The 25,507-nt window shown below is 31.2% G+C and overlaps 1 protein-coding gene across 1 annotated transcript in view; it reads right to left on the reverse strand.

Annotated features, from left to right (window-relative positions):
- RapGAP1 (Rap GTPase activating protein 1) overlaps window positions 1–25,507 on the reverse strand; it is a 74,059-nt gene that overhangs the window by 10,715 nt on the left and 37,837 nt on the right. Inside the window, exons 3-4 of the mRNA XM_088240135.1 lie at window positions 2,539–2,959; window positions 1,098–1,377 (exon numbers count right to left, since the gene is read on the reverse strand). Of these exons, the coding sequence (XP_088096261.1) occupies window positions 1,098–1,377; window positions 2,539–2,959 (701 nt within the window). The remainder of the gene's footprint in view (window positions 1–1,097; window positions 1,378–2,538; window positions 2,960–25,507) is intronic.

A 25,507-nucleotide genomic window follows, 5' to 3' on the forward strand; every position in this document is an offset into this window, starting at 1 on the left:
CATATAACTTTTAATATTTTACCGTTTTTGCTTGTATATGTAATTTTTAATACTATTGAAATGTTATTTGTGTTTTTTTTATACTTTTTTCGCTTGTATTATGTGTACGTAATTTTAATACGTTTTTGATATTTTTATAACCTGTATTGGGTGTGCGCATATTTTGTTATTTAATTTATTTTTTTTATTATTCTTGTAATTTTAACATTTGCACTCTCGTACTAGTTCAGTTTGTATATATACATACATGTAATTTTTAAACTTTTTATATTTTTTAATTTTTCTTTCCCAGGTTGTATAATGAATACATCATTTTGAATTTATTTCCATACCTAGTATAATGTTTATTTTGTTATTTTAAAATATTTTTCATCCCCTTTTAATTTGTAGTGTAACATAATTTTTATTCTGCTTTTGTAGATAATGTTATAGTTTAAAATATAAAAACGTCTTTAAATAAATATTGTTATCTGTATGTCCCTAAATGAGTTTTAAAAAAAACTCCTTGGGAATATTATATAAAATTATGTATAGTATGTTTTTAATTTAATAAAAAAAAAAAAAAAAGTGATTCATGTAAAAGTACACGACTGTTTACAATTTATTTGTCATTAATTTGAAAGTTAATCATAATTACATACTTCAAGAAATAAAATAGCGTTTGTACCTACGTGTAAATAAAATAAAAATGTAGGTACCTACTTGAGTGCGTGCGCAAAAGCTATTAAGATTATCGGATTTTCTAAGAATTCCCGAGTGCTTAAATTTTCTGCGATAGAAGGTTGTTTGTTGTGCTGAATGATATCAGTTAATTGAATAATGAAAAACATTATTTGAAAAATGAGCACGAATTTCGTTCACAAAAGGTGACCTCTTATCGGGAAATTTAAATACGCACTTGTCTCGTACATCAAACAGATCATGTGTTCAGTAATCAGCGAGGGGAGAAAGTTGGTGGAGGCGCGCATGGTAAAAGGTTGGAAAACGCTGCTCTAGTGACATAATCCAGGGAGAAAATACGTTTGTATGAAGAACAGCGTATCCCAAGTACAGATAAGGATAAAAAAGTAAGTAAATTAAAAAAAAATAAACCCTACCTGGTGTTAGGGGTGTTAGGTTCTATGGGTTGTACCACTATGAACGCATGCAGGAAGTGCGAGGCGATCATGTCAGGAGAGAAGGGGGTGTTCTCTTCTTGGAAGACCAGCGCCACAATGTCGTTCCCGATATGTCTCTTCCTCTGCAGCTGTTGGGGGTCTCCCTCCGTGAAGGGAAGCATGGTGGACACGTGGAACATGATCTCCCGCTCCTTGAACACCTCGTAGATGGCCTGGTCTCCCGTGTGCCCGTTCTGGATGTCCAGGCCGCCGCGGTAACCTGCGGGATAAAGGAATTATAATATTTTTTGATATGGCCAAACTTTTGGTCCAAATTATCAAAATAGCTGAACTGAAAATGAGTTTTTTCAGAAGTAAATATTGAAATCTATGATGTTCATAAATATCTATGAAGTATCGTTAGCTGGTCAAAGAAATCATTTTACATTGGATATTTACTATATTCATAGAAAAAAATAAATTTTAAAATTACATATTTGCTTAAAATTACCTAATAATTAACAAATTGCTTGAGCTGCAAACACAGTTCTCATCTTGGAGTACAAGTAGTGACGAAGCACAGTTAGTTTCAACTATGAATGAGTATTGTATTTTTAATTCGATTCGACAATTTCTTATCAATCGGGTACAGTAAGGTCGATTCTATGTTCCGCTTAAAACAGTCAGATCGCCTTCATACAAAAACTGTAATAATTACATTCTGAAAATAACGTTGATCACAAAAACGAAATTTCTCATTTTGCAGAAAACACCCACAACACTAGAAAATTTTTATTGCTAATGTCTCTAGAAATCTAGTTATCTTAAATAAATGAAAGTGGATAAACACACAAACGTAATTAAATTCAATAATTTAAAAATGTCTGTAATAAAAAAAATATGTTTTAATATAGAATGTGAAAGTTTGAATGATGTATCATTAACTTGAAAAAATCACCAAAATTCCTTTAACACGTAATTAAAATATTTTCAAAGTTATTATAATCAATGAATTCAGTGATAACAATTAAGTACCCCAATATAAATATAAAATATCACGTTCAATACATAATGACACAACAAACATCAGAGTTTTCCTAGGGCTGGCTGTTTTCTGTAAAATGCTCATCTTAGGTTGTGTGGTCAGTTAGACTTTAAAAATTAATAAAACTGGTCAAATACATAGTTAAATTATTTTAGTGGTATAAAAAAACCGAATGTATGTATTATTAATCATTTTTCAAAGTAAAAAAAAAATCCAACTGTTGCGCAGATTTGTTTATTCCCTCTTTTCGCAAAAGTGCTATTATCTCAGATTCGCTTTTCTGTGACTGGCTGCTTTCTGCATTACTACGTTCAATTTATCATTGGGATATACTATTAGTGTCAGTGATTAGTATACATGTGTGAGAATTGTGTCAAGCAGAAATATTGGAAATACCTTTGTGGTCTTTTAGTTGGATTCGTTGTCCCAATATGGACAGGAACTCTTCGAACGCCGGAGAAGTGTCTGCGTTGCAGAAGAGCTCCTCCTCCGTGGTCTGGCCGAACTTCTGGTACATGACACCGAACTTGAAGTGCGCGACGAGCACGTGCTCGTCGTACTTGGCGATGAGTGCGGAGCCCTTCGGGCACACCGCGGGCGTGAAGTTGTCCACGGTCAGGCGCTCGTTGAGCACGCGGGCCATGCGCGCGGGGGACGGCGCGTGGCCGAGGTAGGAGGACGGGATCAGTTCGTGCATGGTGCCCGTCTCCATGCGGAGAAGGATGCGCGTGTGCTCCTGGCTGGCCACATTCTCCGCCTTGATGGACAGCACCACGGGGCCCAGCGCGTCGTCGTGCCCCACCAGGTCAGAGTGCTCCTGAGGGCGAAGAGAAACACCGTTAGCAACGCCGGAAGAGAAATATCATCAGTAATGTTGTAAGAGAAACACATTTATTTAATAGATTGGCGCTTAAATTAAGGAGAACTTTTCCTAAAACCGAAAATCTTTAGCTATATCAATGTTCCGAACTTAGATAGTACACGTATAATACACATGATATGATCAAAAAAATCTTCGAGAAGGTACACCTAATTACTAGAACAAATATTATAGCATGACGACACGGGTCATTTTCTAGGAAAACTTTTAAGATACATTTATTATTTTCATCGCTACGTAAATTCCGGAGGTTTTGCCAAAGCGGTTGCGCCTTTGTGCGCGTTTTGTTATTATTTCAAAGAGGTTTGACAACCATAGGCGACACGAGTAATATGTCGATAGCTTTCTTTTGAGTACACTAAACGCTCTATAGGTGCTCATTTTACTACTTTAAAACATCTGAATAATGTTTTACGTGCAGGAAACCTCTGCAATACATTACAAATAATGGAGGTAGAGGAAAAATTGATTTTAACTTATTAGCGGTTGTAGAATTCCAATTCCCAATGCGGTAATAGATTGTAATATTGTTTGCCTGAGCGGTGTATTATTCCTAACCTGTATATTGTAAATAGTCATGGAGGGAAAACAAGCTGTTCTTCAAGGCAGTTTGGCGGGAAACGAATAGAAAATCTACAGGGAAAACTATGAGCTATGTACCATGATCATACAAACAAGGTTCCAAGATGTGTAATATTTTGTAACAGTAAGCAACGCGGCACCAAATAATGTTGATAACATGATATTCAAGTACATAAAGTTTCCGCTAACGTGTAAAGGTAAACTTACGAAGTAAAGTTTTGGATAAACAGTTGGAGTTTATCAAAAAATGTACGTGTTATATTAAGTTCACAATTCTGACATGATTTCACGGGTAGTTTATAATAATTTGACATGGTGAAGTAATAGTTTTAGTCTACATATTTGCCCGTTTTCATTTTATGATTCTTTAATGGTTTATCGCGTAATTTAATTACATACCCACATTTACTATCAAGCAATATTTTTTATTAAAGGCATTCACGGCTTTACACGTCCTTTCTTTCGTAATATTATAAAAGAATCTGCATGTATTATACGAGTTATTATGCATATATGTGCACGAGACGTGCTAATGCAAAATGAGCGCATAATCAGTAAAAAACACTTTGAAACGCATAATATATTCATGCAATAAACTTAACTCATCTTTTCTCGGCGCAAAGAAATATTTTGCAATGTATTTATCTGCTTTGGGAGTGGGTTCTTTTTACGTTTATTTGGCCTTTAAAATTGTATTCGTGGTTGAACTTTTAATGGATATTTGTCACAGTTACTTCGTGAGATCGCAAGTTTGATTTCGGTAATGGTACCGCACGAGAACGTACCTATACACAAAGAAAATATCGATCTGGTATTATTTAGCGCTAAGGGAATACAAATTGTGTACAAAAATCGATTGTAGCGTAAAATTATACGAAACTGAAGCGGAAAAAACATAAAATCACGACTGTTATTAAATATGAATAACCGATTTTTCGTTTCATCGAATACAATAAAGTTTCAGTGTTAGTGATTTTACATAACAGTCAAAACATGAGATGATTCAAATGTACAAAAGAGTTCGTCTTAGTTACGTACAGTACAGTTTTGCAAGAATAGTGAATAGAGAAAGTTGACCGCTTTTCAGTTGATTTGTCGTCTTCATTCGTCACTGAGTGATTGTTTTTGTTTTAATAATTGAAATGGCTAGTAACGAAATTGTTTAAAAGATTGTGTGCAGTGAGATAACTGAAGCACAAGGGGTAAGCTCATTCGATGAAATAATTACAAAGTCAGAAATTCCTGTTTTCTAATTCCCTTCAAAATCCATAGCGAAATATGTACGTATTATATTATTATCTGGGTTTCGTTAGAACTGTAAACATTGAAAGTTTTGACCTCGTTCACATTAAATTAAGGCTTTAGAATTTACGAACTTCGTGTAGACAAATATCTATTGTGTATAGTAAACGTTTGTTTGATATTGTCCTTTACTTTTCAATCGGATTAACACTCATCGATTTGATAATTTTGATGCGACGAATCAATCAAACTTTACTTTTGTAAAACTAACCCAACGAGTTTGATTAATCCTTCGAATAAAAATTGTTACCAATCGTATTGATTTATTTTGTACTTCAATTATCAATAAAGTGAATTATTATAATTGTATTTGGAGAACAGAACCCAAACAGTATGCGTAAATGGTTACGAACCCTCCCCAATACATATTACATCTGGAGTCCCTCAAGGTTCTAACCTTGGCCCACCATTATTATTTATTATCATTAACAATCTTGGATCTAAACTAAGATGCGATTTTTTATTGTATGTGGATGATTTAAAACTTAAAAAAAAAAAAAAAATTTGAGTGACCTTCAAACAGACCTTAGCTCTCTAAGTCATTGGTGCCATGAAAATGACATGCGCCTTAATGTTCAAAAATGTTTGAAAATTACATTTACAAGAAATAGGAATCCTGATAATGAAATATATCATATTGATAAAACCAGCCTATGTTCAATTAATGTGATCTGCGATCTTGGAGTTATTTTTGACTAGTGTTTCACCTTTTCATCTCATTTCGACTATATTAACACGAAATCTTTAAAAATGACTGTCTTTATACATAAAACAACTAAATCATTAAAAAATCCAGTATCCCTTATCTGTTTATATAATTCGTTGGTTCGAAGCATATTAGAATTTGTAAGTGTAATCTGGTCACCTCATTATACTCTTATTACTCACAAAAATATTATTGAGTCGGTGCAAAAAAAGTTAATCGTTTGTTCTCATTTAAGGGTGGAATGGGTGGAATCCTGTGAAGTTGCGAGAAACGATTAATATATTTCAATATTGAAAGGTTGGAGGTGAGAAGGCAAATTGCCGACTCGATGTGCCGGCAATATTGACTCATCATTTTGCACAGAAAAAGTAACTAAACGTTCCCACTAGGCGATTAAGGATGCACAATACGTTTTCCCTACCAGTATTCAATAGCAATATTGCGCACTGTAACTCCTTATCTAGAATAATGAGGTTGTATAATGGCGGGAAAAAGGATTTTGATATTGGTGTATGGTGGTCCACATAAATTCCTAAACTAAAAAAATAAAATCATACCTCTAATTTGCATTTATTTTGAATTATAATACCTTTATTCATTTCATATAATTAATTTTTAGTTGTTCCTTTTTAATAGTTTTGTTACTATTATTACTATACATACATAAAAATAAAAACAACTTACTATAAACCTAACTACCTTTTGAAAATTATTAATATTTAAATTCAATTTTATTATATTGTATACATTACATCTATTTTAGATGAAATTTTAGTAAATGAATTTTTGGCCAAACAAAACTTTTGTTTTGGCATTATTGGTGTTCACTATAATAATTGGTGAAAGATGTTCGGTGTAATTTTATCTTATTTTATGAAGTGGATATAAATTGTGACATATTTTACTGTTATATAAATATGGTGCTTACAGAAAAGCGTGCAAAATATTTAAAATCACAAACCACATATCGGTATGTGTTAGCGATTGCAGTTTTCATATGGAAATATTTTCACAAAAGGCAAACCACAGACAACGCGAACATTGTATGTAGATTATACATACAGTACATTGATTTTCTATTTGAAATGAAATGCCGAGTATATTATTGCTTTTTGCATATTTTACCATACGGCATTTTGAGAAAATATCCACGTTATATGGCGCATTAAAAAGGAAACGTTGACGACAAAATAGCTATTCCCGATAGATACGATGAAGCTTTTGCGACTGCTGAGTTTAAAAAAAATGACAATTTTGCATAGAAAATCTATATGACTGAATGTAATATATGTTTATAATATTTAATGTATATTCCCGTGTATTGTATGACATACTTTTCCACATAGACAAAACTCCGTGAGTTTAGAAAACATGTTTCTTATTTATGAAAGAGGGTTAAACGTTGCGAAATTTTAATCGGATTTGTCTTCATCTCCTTTTGTAATCAGTCTGGGATAATTGTTCTTATACAGATTTTTTAAAATGCAATGCTAAATTGAGCCGACTTCATAGAACCCTTTTTTATATATGTATACTCGTAAGATAAAACTGGAGGAAGTTTTAGAACCAGCTTCGGATTCTTTTCACCTCTGCCAAAGATCCTCAGAAATTGTCAAAAATCTCTCTAAATAACTCTGTCGATGTGTTCCTACAGTAAGAACAAGCATTTGATAGGAAACGGGGTATTATTTTTCTTTATACAAACGTAGTTCCGTATTTTCTTCCTGGATTATGGCACAAGAGCAGTACGGTTTATAATTATGATATTTTTTTTTTTTAAATGTACCAACGGAGAAAATTTTATTCAGATACTGTTTCTAAAAAAAAAGCATCGGTTGAGTTTTTGGGGTACGCCAGTCAATCAGTCCGCCGTGCAGTTGCACTGTATCAGGGAGGCATCTGCGAGGGAGTGACAGAAATACAATGTTCAAATACCTATTCGTCAAAATTCTTAGCTACCGCACATCCTTTTAAGAAGCAAGCAGTGTTATCACTTGCCATCTCTACTTAAATAATGCTATCCATACCGACTCTAATTAAACACAAAATCTGAGTTTGTTTTAGTTAAGTCTGAACTATATTTTATAAAATTTTAATGCCGATCACTAAGAGCTTTTCTAAGCCTGTTGATTGATTAAAAAAAACGAAAATCTAGATTATACTCTATGTTTTCAATAAAATATCGTCTGTTGGTAGGTACATAGTACGTACTAGTCATTATTTAATTTGTTTGCAGTGAAATAAATTATGATACCAATTATTTATAAAATTATTTAAAATTTAAAAAATAAATAGATGTCATGAATCTGAGAATACGGTAATATTTCAGGCTCTTACTACTAAAGACCAATCGCACAAAAAAAGTAAGTTCAATAAAGTTTAAAGTTAAATAATTGTTACGTTTTTGTCCAAATTTGCAAAATGAGCTGTTTTCTTCTACTTTTTATATGCGAAGTCCTTTGTCCAAGCAAATTAATTATTGACTAAGTTATTATTATTATATTTCTTACTTATCTCAAGGAAAAAAAACCCGTTTATTTGATAAATTGATTTAAATCATTTATTATATTGTGAAGAGACATTTAAAAAAAATATTAAAAAAACTTATTAAGTACTTTATTTAGGTACTTTGTAAAAGTAAAATTATATTATGATAAGTAGTAGCTTAAGTCTTGGCAGCATATTTTACACGGAACTTGGAGGCTTTTTCTAATGAAGGTTTTTCTCAGTGAAAGAATAGCTGATATTGCAGATTACAGGAGCCGATACGGAGTGGTAAAAGATGGTTTGAGAGATAAAAAGATGGTAAATAAGAGAAGGAAAAGGGGGAAATGGGTGAGTAGGGTAGGAAGAGGGTGAAATTAAAACTGGCGCCGCAACCCGCCATCTTGTGAAAAATCAAAGGTTATGAAACCTTTCCTTATTGGAAAATATCAAAAACATTACATTTTAATAAAAGATTTTTGGAATATTAATAATATTATATTAAATCAACCAAAATAAATATTAAAATACATGAGTTTTCAGGCGTTTGCTAGTGGGTAAATTAACTCAAAATAATCTCACCTACACTAATAAAGGTTTCAGATCTTTTATTTCACAAAAATCAACGGACAAATTGAGAAAATATGGATGTGAAAATAAAGGAAAAATAGTAAATTTGTTGCAACAAGGAAAACATTTTTAAGAGGAGAATATGGAAGTCTAAGCATTTACAGGGCTTAAGACCTCTCGTTGGCTGGTTTAAGTGGCCACTTTGCCAATGTGTAACATTCACCATTCTGCCTTTGTTTAAACATCCACATTTCCTCAACACTTCCATCTCTTGACTTTTGTGAAGTAAAAGAAATGAAACCTTTATCGTGTGGGTCAGATTTATCGGGCTGAACCATTTCACCTACTAGGCAACGCCTGATAACAATTTGTCTTCTTCTTATACCAGTTAGTTTAATCAACATTAAGTGGTAAATTTGTTTTAAAAAAATATGTGCTTATTCAAACTAACCAGTAATTGCCTAGATTTCCAAATTCACTTATCAAAGATGTTCTCTTTGTCAATCTTAGCAAAAATATTTTACGTACATATGCAATTTTAAAAACATAAAAACGAAATGTTCAGTATCGACTGTAAAATAATTCAAGTAATAATAAAACAACTATTTACTAGCCAACTGGTCCAATAATAATCCACCAAAAAATATTACCATGTAAAACTTCCGTAGTTTACAATTTGCATTAAATTCAAATAATCCACAAGGTAACAAGATTTATTTTCTTAAATGCATTTTTTCCTGATCTGCGAAAAAAAACAATTGAAGTTTAAAAGTTGCAACATTATATTATTCAAATTTGAAACATGCAAATATTTTACGCATTTGTCATACAAAATGGCAGCGGTAACATCCTGGCTAGAGCAGGTTACAGCGATCACTTCCGGTTGTGAAAATGTTTAAAAAATGTCGGTAAATGCGACAGTTGAATGCATAACCAATGTTAGCGGGATATATGTGTTACAACAACGGATATAAAGTAAAATAATTATTTATCGACTTAAAATATCCATACGATTCGCACACCTGCGTATATAAACAATTGTGTTAATAATTTACAAAAGAATTGCACGAATAATATAGTGAATATAATTTTTCATGCTGTCAAACAAGAAGCAAATACATACTTGTATAATGGTATTGAGATACCTGCATATTATTGACATTTAAATCATTAAATTTGTAGTCAAACATTTTGATAAATATTTAAGTATACCTAACCACTTACGTACTTTTCTTCATCTACCGGTTTCAAAATGTACCCGTTTCTTCATCAAGACACTAATTACAATAACATGCCAATCCCAATTTACACCTTCAGCATAGTAGTTGCATATTTATTTATTTATTTTGTTCATTAACGCCCAAAAGGCATTTACAAAAAATGAAATACATGATAACAACAAGTAAATCATTTTTAGATTCAAAACTATTTTAGGTTTCAAAACAAAAATGTGTAATAATCTACGATTATCATTATTTTTTTATTGGAACGATCGAAAATCACGAGATGATATTCTTTCGTAAATGTCTATTATTTTTAGTGAGTTTAGAAACACGCTGTTAGGAATATTTTCAAACCATTGCGTGTGGAAAATCGTAGCAATTTTCCCCAGTATGCCGCATTAAGCGCCCGTTTAAGGCAATCGGCAGTCATATATTGCGTAACCGGAAAATTTTCAACGATAGATGGGTACTTTTTTTAACGAGGATCGTCTGGATCTCTGACGATGTAGATAAGTAACCATATTGAATGAGGTCGATACATTTAAAAGCTTATTTTTAGTTATGTCCATATTGACCAGCTTTCGTCGTAACTGGTTCTTCAAACTAGAGGATAAACAATGTTTTACTTACACTCTGTTGAAATTCGGATATTTAATACATTCATATAAAATTACGATTGTCAATAATTAATATCCTTATTTTTTTACTTAAATCAGTTTTTCAATACCATGAGTGACAATGTTATAATATGATATATTCATTTTGTCTGTTTGTGTATCATGACATATATTTTTTTTAATTCTAATTTATACATAATTTCCAATGTCCAGGAATGAGTTTAAGTAACTCCTGGAAGCCTGGGAGTATAATATGCATAAATTAATATGGAGAAAAAAAACTATTAAGGATAACTTACATAGCCCCATTGTATATAATATCTGAAGGGCGCTTTACAAAGTAATTCTGTAAATCCATCATTATACTTACAGAGGAATATTTTTCTTTAATGAAATGAACAAAGATAATAAAAATTACAGTCAGGAATACAATATATTTAAGAAAGAAGTAAAACATTGTATCTATAATTCTTCTTTATGTAACACTGACTGAAAACATCGTTAATATTTTTTTTGTAATTTATTTATGTTATTCTAAAAATATTATTGATTAAAATAAAAAAATCTATTGTAAGACATCACTCCCCATTATGTACACAAGAATTGTTTATTTCTTTTACGTAATGGGAAACGTTAATGTAAATATATGTATTTAATTAATGTAAAAAATTGTATTTAGTTGTAATAATGTATTTTTATTTGTTATTAATAAAAAAAATAAAAAATAAAAAAATAAACATTATTATTCATTTGACTTATTGCTGTTTTTATTCATTTTATATTACACGAAGAAAAATATGAAGATACTTGAATTTTGTGAGATTCAGCACTAACTGGGTGCCGATGATTTTTAATTAGATTTTTTTTGATCACAAGTTACCGCCGAAGATACTTGAAACATTTATACAATTTTTGTAGAGAAAATGTAATATTACATTATTGAGAATTGAAGATAATTCTCTCAGCTTCACATTGTAATCGGGGCCATTAATTCACGTAACAATCAGATTATCATTTCGCGTAACAAATAATATATGATCAATAAGCGCTGAAATTTGTATAAAAACAGCGGTTTACGCACCGTTCGGTGCTTGAAAGGGAAAGCAGAAGAAGAATTTATATGATTAGTTAACTAATTAAGAAAGCAAATTGATAAGCGCATAAACTTTCAATCTCTCTTACTTCTTTATAATATTCTTCACAACCCTTGCGCTCCAAAATATCTTGCTGAAAATTTCATTAAACTTTCTGACCATGGTCTTTTGCTTCGCTCTTTTCAGGAGAGAACACTTTCCATTCGTCGACATAGCACATCATTTTTCTTCATATAGAAAATGCACCTTCTCTAGCCACCTTTAAGAAACGCCTAAAACATTATTTTAATCCCCCTTTCTTTCTTTGGTTTCACTTTCTCTCTCCTTCCAAACTCATTATCTAATTCCACATTCCTCATAATTTAATTCATCTGAACTCAATATTAGTTTCTAGGTAGGTATAAATATATCGATACACATTGAATATACAAGTTATCAACTTAGCTTAGCTACTCAGATTCTTTGTTATCGGTAATACTAATTACAATATAAATTATAAATATTTGTAGTTCTATGCACACTATAGTCGCTCAAATGGAAGTAAGATAGATAGGTATCATTCATTTTATATTAGGTTAAAAAGTGTTTAAATAAATGTAATATGTAGTTACACCGAAGAGATTGAAGTTTGCTCAAACGACATGTGTCCAGTGTACTGTGGTTTTAGCGCAGAGCCAATTATTCGTGTTTAACTGTGCCAAACTGTACGGAATCGATCTGATCGCTGAAATACCGCATAGGCATGCACAAATGCACATGCAACTCTATACAGCACAATCTTCCGTGTTCTAGTACACGACTTTTCTTGCCTGAGCCAACGGCATGGGTATTTAGTAGTCTATTCGTGCGAGATGACTGTTAAATGGAATTTAGTAACGTCTCCATTAACGTTTCAAGATTGAAGGATTGATCAATACATAATATAATATCTGTATACGAAAGGTAAACTACGGTAAGTCCAAAAACACAACTTTACAGGAGACATAATTAGTGATTAGGCTTTAAAGTAAATTTGTTTTCAATTAAATATTAATTTTGATGTGTTCTTAATGCTATAATGTTTTCTTTTCAGTTTTAAGATTTTCTTAATGCTCTCAAAATGGAGATTAATTTGTTTACCCCTATATTGATACACCTTTATGGTACAACACTTAATGTTGTACGGGAAAACAACAGAAAATCAAAATAATTTTTTCTCCGGGACAGAAAAAAACACTTTTTTATTAGTAAAAAATAAGCGTTATTTATTAATCCTATAAATATTTTTGTAAAGCATTGTATAATGGATTTACTGATGTTTATCTCTAATGTGGTGTGGAGTTACAAAAAAAAAAAATTCTTATCGAGGAAATTAGAAGTTACTGCTATTTACATCGTTAATGGAGGACGAAATATTTAGTTTCGGCATAGTAATACCTCAATTTCTTATATATTTGGAGTAAAAGTAGTTTAACTTTCGCATACAGTTATGCAATGCCATAAATGTAAATGGTAATTCAATGTCTAGGTTTTTTAAGTAATTCGTTATGTGCATTTCATAAAAGTAACGTAATTTATGAATGTTACTTTCAGAACACTTAGCGTTTTAGAACATAGGTACCGTAGAAAATAATAAATCACAGTTTAATACCAGTACTATTATGTTTTATAGCGGTAGAAATCGATTACAATAAAACAGCGGGAAATATATTATAATATATAACTGCGCAGTCACTGACTGGTATTCTCTGGAAGTTTTCCTTTCGGCGATTTAAAAATACGAACCCGCCGATCATTGTTAAATCATAACAAAATGGCGGAATGATAGTGATACACAAGATTAAGGCTACGTGCACGAACCGAAAAGTTCACGTTAAGTTATTATCGTATGGGTACCATACTGCACGAATTATATAACTCCTTTTAAACGACAGACGAACCTTTGGATGTGCCAGGGTAACCTTTTTTGCATTTCGAAATATGTACCTACATGATACATGAAATTGTGAGCAAAATAGAACGAGAACGTGACTTTCGTACGTGTAGCTTATACACTACGACTTACATTGAGCACCAAACAATGACAAAAGAGAAGATAAATAATATTGCAATGTAAGGAAAATACAAAAAATAATTTAATTTAATTAAAATAATAACCAAAACTGTAAACCGTAGCTTCCGCAAAAGAAGATGAAAGAAACTGGTGTTAACTGAAATCGATTTATGTCCTTATTAAGATCCTCGTAAAAAATACACTTCCTTTAGTTTCTCATAATTTATCCGCTAAACGGACATAAAACCAGAATCAGGAGTACGAAAGCCTTAAGCTTCGGTGGAAATGTAAGAACACGATTTCCGGTCGCAGTGCATAATGAAGTAAGATCGCATTACGGAAAGCCATATCAGGAACGGCTTCCTCTTCCAACCCAACCTGAATTGGAACACGCTAGGTACAGTAGCCAACGGTGGAGAGATATATAAGAAACGTGAACTCTACGCAAAGTATCAGTATAGTTTCGAGCGATTACACCGGTCAACATGGTCTTCGTGTCAAGAGTACCAATCAATGCGTGCACTTAATGCAGTATTTTATCAAACATGTATTCGAAATTTATCCATCACCCACAAAATTTCGTCAAAGCCATGGCCAATAAGTTCAACAAGGTTTCATGGACCAGAAGTTTCCTAAAGGTCCACAAATACGATCATACATGAGAATGCTGCTTGGCAAGCATTCAAAAATGTTATTCACAGTCTTTAGGTAAGTCAGAATGTTCGAATATCGTGCAGTTAAGAATGGATAAAATATTAAAATGCCTGTATCTTAGAAACTTTGTGTGATGGAGAAAAACCGATTTCACATTTAAATTCAGGAGCAAAAATACTATTAGAATACAGAATCATATATTTTTCTTTTTGGTAGAATTTTTTTTTGTTGCCTGGTGATTATTAATCCTACAGCTTTACTCGAATTAATGGTGTCAGAATAACAAAAAATTAACATTTCTCACTCTGTTACATAAATACATACGAATTTAATTTATGGTTTAATCAGAGCAAAGTTACAACGAAGCGTGTTATGATCGAAGATAAATTAATTGGGTAAGTATCGTGGGAACATTATTTCATCCGCGAAAAATTATCGTAATTTGAAATCACTCATGGCGGAATAAAATTACTCTCGCAGTAACCGAATTTAATGACTACTTACTAGTGTTGCAAATTGACTGAGAAAACAAGAAACAAACCGTAATTCTATTGAGAATAGAGAAGCGAGCAATCACGCTTATATCACCAAATAAGCCACGGGTTTATTTTGTCAGAAGAAAAACATGACTGTGAATCAGGTAAAGAGTTAGAACATTTGTTTCGTAAGCGCAAAAGTTTAAGTGAAAACACTGCAGCAAAAAAATACAAACAAGCATCGTTAGTGTTTTAGAAAGCAACGGACAATGACGTAAAAATAACGATAAATACAATCCTGCATTATATTATTTAGTGTTTCAGCATTTACTTTGTGAAAAAACATTTTAAATTAATTTGAAATGAAACACAACTAGTTTCAGGTATTCTGAATTACCTATACATCATCAGGTGGAAATATAAACTGTTATTATAATAATATATTAAATAATATTAAACTCTAAAAACTAACTGTGTTATAATATATTAAACTCTTATGTGGTAAAAATTACAAAGTGTTTCATTTTAGATAAATCCTGCATTAGTTGGTTGAAACTCAATGTGCTTTTTTGTACGTAGACAGTAAGATAATTATTATAGATATATTTATCTATAGATATATATATATTTATGAACAAATTAGTGTCTATTTTTATCACTTTAGCTGTGCATTTCGTCGTGATCGTAGAACAACGAGGGATGTGCGAAAAATGCGACATTGACAATATTTTACATTTGATATTGAAAAGGTTTGAGAAAGGTTTTTTTTTAATACAGGGTGTTCTTTCAACCCTGTCACATCCGAAACCACGATGATCAGTATGACCAAGAAGACATATTGGCACATTAAAATAAATTTTTAGAACGAATAAAATTTACAAAAATAAAATATTTAAAAAAACAAACGGTTGCTTACTTCTGCAAGGGAGTAGCAAGGAGAGGGGAGGGGGGAGTCTGATACACCGTCAACCACATGGCCACGCCCCCCTCGCTTCTCCCTTGCAGAAGTAAGCAACCATTTGTTTTTTTAAATATTTTAAGTTTAAAAAAATTCTGCGTTCTAAATATTGCTTTAAATATGCTAATATGTCTTCTTGCTCATACTGATCATCGTGGTTTTGGATGTGACAGGGTTTAGAGAACACTCTGTATAACTAACCTAAGTATCTAGGGATATACTTTGAAACTTATCGAGTGGTGACATAAAGTGTCAAAAAAATTAAACCGTTCTCATGTAAAGTTGAAGAAAATCACATGCGTTGTTGGTCTACTATAGTGACGATTTAAGTGCAGTAACTTGAACCACGCGTTACATTAACGTCAAATATTACGCACCGGGAAGGTGCTGGATATTGGATGACATAGAGGGTGACAAGTGCTAACCTTTCGACAGAAAACACCTTGAGATATTAGTGAACCCTTTGTATATCGAGTCCACAAATATCTGTATATATCAGGTCGCGGTAGGTGACCAACGGGAGAGTTGGGATAAATTCATGTGCCGGACGTAGCCAGACATCATCGTTATTCCCTTTCCGCACCTAATGGTGGATAGGGTATTGCATTGGTACACCAATCGCAGAGTATGTTGATTTTTTATTATTATTATATAAATAAAAGACGAGTGATACTAAAGTATCACCGAGTTCTTGACAGTCCAAAGCTTATGGAAAACATGCTACACAGCGATAGTACTCAATCAAAATGAACAATAATTAATTTATTTTGACTAATTGTTAAGGCTGCTGCGTTGGTTGAAGGAGGTGTCTACATACAATCCAAATATTTAAAAAAACCAGTTTGTAAGTAAAAATTCTTCATGGAATTTCATTGTAATTTATTATATAAATAAAAGACGAGTTATACTTCAATCCACAAATTTGGAATATCCAGTGACCGGTTTCATCGTTTTCGCGACATCTTCGAGACTGGTATCTTTATTAAGGAGATCAATGTATTTATACAAAACAGAGGTAAGGATAGAGAATTCAAAATAATATGAAAGTAAATTAAATAAAGTTATTTTTATCTTAAGGCTCATTATCAAAAATGTTTCGGGTTAACTGATAAGTTGATATAATGATATTTATAAAAATAAAATACTTAAACGCATTAAAAAATCATTATATCAACTCATTAGTTAACCTGAAAAAAATTGATAATTTGATATACATATAATTTTGAATTCTCTATCCTCACCTCTGTTTTGTATAAATACATTGATATCCTTAATACCAGTCTCGAAGATGTCGCGAAAGCGATGAAACCGGTCACTATATTCCAAATTTGTGGATTAAAGTATCATTCGTCTTTTATTTATATAATAAATTACAATGAACTTCCATCAAGAATTTTCACTTACAAACTTACATGTTTTTGATCATTTTTGTCACATTAATGTAAAATGATCAGTCTTACGCTTCGGGTTCCAGTCCAGATATTCAAGTATGAAACCACCCTTTTAAATTTGGGCTGTGGTCCCGTGGTTGTATTGTAGACTCACGGGCCAAAGATCCGAGATTCAAATACTACTCTACAACTCGAGTTCCATTTATCCAGCACAAGTTATTTACGACATTTAGATATTTTTGTATCTTATATCTTTTAGTCTGAAAATTGACATATTTAAGTAAATAATAAGAACTCAAGTATTTCTCTTTTATAAAAAAAATAAAAAATCAAATCGAAAATGAATCAAACCCGAGAACTCCTGCATTATTGTATCCATTAAAATACAAACAATGAAACTAATCGATAAGAATTAACTGCCGGGAATTTTTACTTTCAGAGAATCATATAATTACCCCCCGGGCCCGGAGACATAGCTGTCGATGGAACTACCAACCAGCGGCCCCTGTTATAGTTTTAATTAAATTTAAATACATGTAATTCAAATACATTTTCATTATAAAACTTCATAAAATTATATGTTTTACACCAGTTTTTATTATATACATTCAAACAAAACTTATATGCTTATAATTGTTATTACCTTATACTTAAATGATTTTAATTTAAATTCTTTTATTTACATAATTATATAAAATCATGATTTACAACCCCTGCTTGCACTTGTATTTAACATAGAAATTTGTTTAGTCTCCCACCAGTCTGACGATGTCGGTCACGACGAAACCTGGTCACTGGTAAAAAAATTATAAATAAAAGTGGAATAAAACTATAAAGTATTTTTATTATTATAATTAAAATGCAGGTCCACCAAGAAATGTCAGTAGAAAAACTCATTTATAAATTGTGTAAATTTACGAGAGCATAACTATATTGACGAAAATCAGTTATTTTGTTGCTTTTGTCGAATTTTTACTAACTTCACATTTTAACTTTATTATATATATAACAGTCCATTATTTATTATAGGAGCAAAAATTCATTAACATTTTCTTGTATACCCACGAACAGGCCATGCCTTTGTGGTATTTTTTTGTTTACTATTAATATGTATTTCATTGCTAGTAATTATGCTTTATTTTTTAATACTCTTTTTTATCACCTACGTTTATTGTAAAAAAACAACAAAAAAAAAAATTAAAAAAGACAAGCGAAATTTTTTAAAGTAGGTATCACGAGTGTCAAAAGTCTAAAACATTTACTATCGTTACGTGCTGTGACATCATCATTCCCTTTCCGCACCTTGTGGTGCATAGAACACTGCATTGGTTAACCAATAGCAGCGTATCTTGATATTTTTTTTGTCACATAAAGGTAAGATGATCAGTCTTACGCTTCAGGTGCCAGTTCAGGGACTATGAAATATTCTAGTGTAAAAACGCATTTTTAAATAAATATTTCATGTCAACCATGTCGGTCATCGAACCCGAGACCGGAGACGTGCTGTGACAACCAACTTAATCAGTTAGATTTTTTATATTAATTATTTTATCCCAGTCATGCACTCCGCCAAAGGGTATTTTTGATGCAACTTGCAATAATTACGAAAACCGTACAGGAAGTGTGAGGGTCCCTTTCTGTGGTGAGTGTGGGAAGTGTCAGAATAATAATATATAGGAACAAAGGAGAAACCTAACGTGAAGAGATCCTTGATGACTAATAAAGACATCTTCCGGTTGAAGGGTGGTTTACAGCCATGGGAATGCCCGCTTGGAGGGAAGATAGAATATACGAGTATAATGGACCCTAAATTAGGGGGTAAAATAAGAAATTCAATTTGATGAGTTTACTGTCATATTCACCGGTTTAAAAATAAATTGAATTCAGTTGCACCAAAATAAATAATAATACTTTTAAAATCATTTAAAGGCAAGGATTCTGAAATTTTTATTTCTCAAATTACGGTCTAACAAAAATAACTAGATTTTTTAAATGTCGACACAAAGTAATAGAAACAAAAGATTTGTGAAAAGTTATTTCGACAGAATGATTGGAATATGTAATGAAAGATTATTGGATACGAACTATAATAGCGAGCAGGAAAAGGAAGCTACAAATATAGACGTATGTATTTAACAAATTAAAAATACATATAATATTGTAAGAGCACACATTAAAATATGTTATTTAAAATAAAAAATAAAATATATTAAGTAGGTCGTAACCGATGGGGTCACCTATGCACCATCGGGTGTGGACAGGAGTATAATGATGGCGATACGTTTTGAGGAAGTTTTTACCTCATTTAAATTACTGATAAAGTAATATTAGTTTTAATTTAGGTATGTATTTAACGCATGTTTTAAAATTATGTAAAATGTCTCTTTCGGCACGAGACCAGTGATGGATCATTAATTTTAATTTATAAAAATATATATATATATATATATAGTAGAATAAATAAATAAATATGTTATAGAAGTTATCTATATAAATTATATTGGGAACTTGTACTTACATTCACAGATTATTGGTAAATATTTAATGGAGCAAATTCAATTATTATTTTAATAAATACTGATGTCGTTTATAATAAAACGAAATATTAATATCGTTCATTACAAATTGATATTATTAAACCCACACAAAACATGACATTAAATATTCGACTTAACCACCCCCCGGGGCCACGAAACTAAAAGAAACAATAACGCCAAATTAGAATTAAAATAATATCGTAAAATGTTTACAGTTCCTGTTTAAGCTCCGGGTGCTAATCAATGTTGCTGAATGAAAAAATAACAAATGATTTAATTTGATGGTAAATATTTTCATTCCCAAGCGTATGATAATGGATTGTGCAGATTAAAAACAATAACAACAAGGCAAGTAAAAGAATAACAATTCAAATTTTTCTCGATGATTTGTTCGTTGGCTGACCTTTTGTAAAGGGAAAGGCGTTGAATTATAATAACAATGTATCTTGTCTATGATTGGGTCCCGTTCGAAAAAAAACAATGATCGGCACCTACCAAAAACAAAGGAATGGTGCGGTATGAAGGTTAGGAGTATATGATATTTAAGTACTTAATTCTTTTGTTAGAATATGCTTGGAAATCTTTCCCATGTATATCGGTGAGATAACTTGTAGAGATTTGTCTATTGACACAGTCGAAACCTTATGTTTATACCATAAAGTTAAATTTTGATAAATCGTTGCCAATGGCGTGTGCGTATTTGCGCTTCACGAATATGATAATCTAACATGAATAAAACAACAATTATTAAAGCCAGTTTATTGAAAACGAATTGAGAGTTTCTGTTTCATTTTTTGCTGGCTAAATAATACGGAAATTTATAAAAGACACGGTATAATGATAAGCGAAATAAATGTATTTAGTTTTGTAACGCAAAAAAATATACATAAAAACAACTAAATGAAAATGAAATGTGTTAGCGGTCTCCGTGGTGTAATAAATAAGACGCTTGCCTCTCGAACAGACGTTTTCAGGTTCGATTCCTAATGAGATCAAAAAAATCAATACGATTTTTCTTTAGCCTGGGTTTTCTGTGCTATAATTCACCACTGATTTTGGGTCTCATGGTCAGTTGTGGTGCAAAAAATAATTAGTTTTATATGGAGTAATTATATAATAACGAGTACGTTTATGTAGGTGTGTGTTGTTTTCTGTGAGAAAATATGAAACATTGATAACTCAAATAATAGAACTAATCCCATGTTAAAATGCCCTTTCTAAAAAATGTATAACGTTGTAACATTAGTTATTATAATTTTACATAAAACAATGTAACGAGACATTTTAAAGCATTAAATATTTTGGCAGGTAGCGGTAAAATTTAATAGAACGTAAAAAAGGACCATTTTCTATTGAAAAACCTTAAATCCGTTAATAGTCGGACATTAAGCAACAATTTTTAACAGTAAACTAATTGTGACGAAAGTAAGGGACATACATTTTAAGTTCTAACGGCGAAGCGTCAAAATATTTGTCGTGCATTTTTGTTAAAAAATTCAACAAGTAAGTGAAGGAAAAATATGTACCGTTTAAAAGTAATAATTATTTATTTATTTATTAACGGACATTGTCCATGTATACAATTTATAAGGTTTAAATATTACAATAAAAGTATAGTTTAAAACATTTAAAAAAAAGAAAGAAGCATTGACAAACATAAGGGACATCGAGACAAGATCTGGACTATTTATTTAGGGCTCGTTTAAATCGTTGTAAACTTAAACCAAAAAAGTCCAGATCTTGTCTTGAGTTAACAATACGACAAAGGCAGGTCATTGGAGAATTTATGCCATAGTTTGTTCTATGCTGATTGATGAACAGTACTTCATTGTTTCTCAATCTACGAGTCGGAATATTGAATTTTACTTGTCCCAGTAATGATGGAACATCGATTATACCATTTAGTATGCCGAACATATATATGGAGTCAATATTAGTTCTACGTTTTTGAAGACTAGAAATATTTAACATTGACTCTATTTCAGCATAAGAATAATTATCTCTCTCTAGTCCGAGCATTATAATCATATAAGTTAAAAATATTCGTAAAAAATACTGAAAAAAATAAAGCGTTTGAGAGACTTTGATTGACTAAAACAATGTTTTAGTCTTTTTTAAAAATAAATTCCACTAATAAAATATATTTCCCAAATATATCTATATAGTTCTATGAGGTGTTTATTGACATAAAAGTTGTAATAGGCCTATCGATGGTTATTTTATGTAAAGTTGCAGAATTCCTTAATTAATTTGCATGCGATCCGAAAGAATCAGAAGTCGCATTAAAATATGTTCGTTTTTGCATGTCCCACATTCCCGTCAACGTAGAGTTATTGCACGTTATGGCGAGATACGACTAACGGAAGACAAGTTACTTCAGGCAGTTCAGCGAGGCGATTCCGTCACAAGAAACAATGGAAAAAAGATACGCCTGTCAAAATAGCGCTACCGTCGCATGAAAATTTTGTTTCAATTATGAAGCATGGGAAAAGTTAGGTTTAGTATCGGCTCCAGCCACGCGCGTTGTGAATATATGCCAATGTTATTTAAATTACTCACCATTTGAACGCTCACGCGAATCGTTATATTTTTAGGTAATCACGAATTCTTTCGTAGATTGCTGATGAGACCAAAAGTTTAAAGCAATTATTAGTATACCGACATCATATACATATAAGGCTTTTATTCCGATAGTTTAATAAGTAGGGTTCGTCATAATAAATAATGCATTTTATTAAGTAACCTGTTTTATTGTGTTCATCATGATCAACAAACACCAAGTGTTTTTTTTACATGCATACTTTTTTACACACTTTTTTTACATGAAATTCCCGAGCAAATCCTTTTTCTTTCTACTTTTGAGTTTGGGTTCTAGTATTTTTTACTAAATATGTATTTGTATTTTTTAATTTACTTAGTATATTATGTTTGTCGAAAAACAAAACACATTTTACAAAGATTTTTACATTTTACAAACCTACTTTAGTAAAAAATCACCAAAGTTTAAAAAAAATTAGAAAATTCAAGACAAAGTCATTAATATTTTGTTGGAAACCCACATAAAGGAATCATTTAATTTCTCCTAATTATCACTCTAAAGCACAAATTTATAATAGTTTCTTCTTGATTTACATTTAAGTCTAGATTGAAATGTCACTATCTAAATATTTAAATTGTTCCTAATTATTAATTTTTAATATTCGTAGTATAGTGTTAATTTTTTATATATATATTTATTTTGTTAATCTTTCTTTTTAATTTTTGTATAAAATTGTAAGATTCAATATGTCCATGTATTTGTAATTTTCTTAAACTGAACGGTTTGGGTAGGTAGGAAGAAGTTGCCTTAAGGCAATATGTATATATATATATATATTGTATATAGAGTGTTAAATAAATAAAATAAATAAGTTCTAGTTTATTTTAGTGTTTTTTGTATCAATTAGTGTTTTTAAGCTGAACCATTAAGTTTCGATTGGATCTGGACTGTTTTCAGGTCAATTTAACACCCTTATTTTGTGGTCTTGAAACCATTTCATCGAAGTTTTCGCCATGCGCATCATTATATTTAAATATGCACCTCGATAAATTTTCTGAGAACAAATATCTTATTGATAGCAGCAATTCGGGTTTAAATACGGTTACGCCGGAAAGAAAGATATTTGTTTGCATTCAAAGAACCATCAATAAGGAGAGGTTACGGTAATAAACAAAGTTCCTTTTAAATAACGTTGTTCATATAATTACAGAAAAACTTATTATTTGTTAATTGATTTATTTGACTGCTACATTTTATGCAAAATATAATAAATTACGTTACCAGGGGCATAATGCTAAATACCGTGTGATTTATTTTTAAATAATTAATTAATCACGTCCATCGCCTAAATTCCAGAGATAAATATAATATTTTAATATGAGCTTAGTGAGAAAACGCCCCGAAATAATTTGGTAACTGCCGCCAAGAAACAAATTTATCAATGTCAGAGGCAGTTAGTCCGCCACAGATCAAGAATGAATATTTTACAATCTTATTGAAGTATCTCAAATATCTCTTTGATTTTTAATTAGTATATTCTATAGAGTGAGAAGTTTGAAATTACGGTATCGAATAAAAAGGGAAATTAAAAATGCTTAGTTTTTTAGTAAAAAGGTTACAAAATCAAACAGTATTATAAATTATTTGTTAAGTTGTCAAAAACAACATTTTATTACGGTTAGTTACTATCATTCAAACAAAATAGACACGCGATTCGATAGTTACAAAAATATTTTGTTAGTTTAAGCACAATATTACTTGTTTAGTTAACGGTTAATATTTTTGAATTGTAAACAAACAACGTAAATACAAGGGCGATTAAGTAAATACTATATGAATATATTGCCGGGTGACATGAAAATACGAACTAAAAAAATTAAAAGTTTACTTGATATTACGGGATTTTTTTATTCATTAATAAAGTTACATAAAATGATAGACGTTTTTTTTCTATTAAAATCCACTTTTATATATTTGGTTAATCTTAAAATTTTAATTTTCCAAAAAATAGAACAGCTCTTGTGCTTGCAGAGCTTTATTTTTAAATAAATAAATGGATGCATCCTAAGTATTATTCAATAATATTATCACCCGGAAGGATATGTATCAATCGAGAGGGGAGATAAAATATCCCGAATACTGATAAAATAAATAGCACTGAAACAAAAATCTCTCCAACAAGGAAAAAACTACGACGGATATGAAATCATTTTTCCAACTAGAATAGAAATGTATAAAGGAGAGATTCGTGAATTTGAAGATAAAAAAGCAATTTGTTATCGAGAAGGATGTTGAAGAAGCGAGAAGGGTAACCCCAGCGAAAGGATATGAAAGTAAAGATAGAATATTGAATAACGATTGTTGGATTATTTCAAGATGAAGGCTAAGCTTTATTTATTATATTATCTATTCCTTGATATGATGTTACTTGTAAGTATACTTAAATGATTCGGCCTGCAGTAATTTTAATGGATAAGTGTATGGTTTTCGAAAGTGTTTTGCCGCTTACATTTTAACACCAAAAATCTCAATTTAGGCAGCTTTTTAATAGGAATTAGTAACGAAAAATCCATTATGTAGTTTAATTTTATAAATCGTATTACATTGGTCAGAAAATGGTGCAAGATCTTGTGTGAGATTTGACCCAATAAATATTGCGCCGCGTAATACCTACACTAATTGGATCAAATTCAGAAAAAATATAATAAGTTTTATTGTTTTCAACAAATATTTAAACCGAGATCTTTGCGCGCGTAAAAAATGTGCGCGTGCACCATTGTAGTAATAATTTATTATTTAAAGCTGTAGTCTGATAAATAAAAGTCCTAGTAAACTGCACATTTACAGTTCATCAGCAGATACAATACGTATTTCAAGCTGTTACATTTTTAACCTATCCCTTATATGCTAACACGTTTATTAGAAATATTAAAAAGTTATGGCAGGCATAAATTCTTGAAAGTGGTCATGTGAAAAGTCGGAATAATCGACGTGCGTGCATGAGAAGATGTATGAATGTGAAGGAAGCAAAGGAAGTGTGCCAGGACAGAGTGGTGTGGCGTTCTATCCTCTCTGCCTACCCCTCTGGGGAAATGGCGTGATGGTTAGTTAGTTAGTTAGTTTAAAAAGTTATTTAAAGAAAAATGCAAATACAGTACAAAATATTTAAGATTTTTTCTCTTAAACCTTGAGATATCAATACCTACATACAAATGTGCGTTCTATAAGCAAGGTCCTCAGCATTCTACTCTCTACTTCGCATTTAATTTTTTGATAATATTTCATTGATATTGGAAGCACGCTATATATTTTGGGATATT

Source organism: Micrasema longulum, unplaced genomic scaffold (assembly GCF_059751315.1).
Source record: "Micrasema longulum isolate JH-2025_06_02 unplaced genomic scaffold, ASM5975131v1 h1tg002355l, whole genome shotgun sequence".
In the NCBI taxonomy this organism is placed as follows: Eukaryota; Metazoa; Arthropoda; class Insecta; order Trichoptera; family Brachycentridae; genus Micrasema; species Micrasema longulum.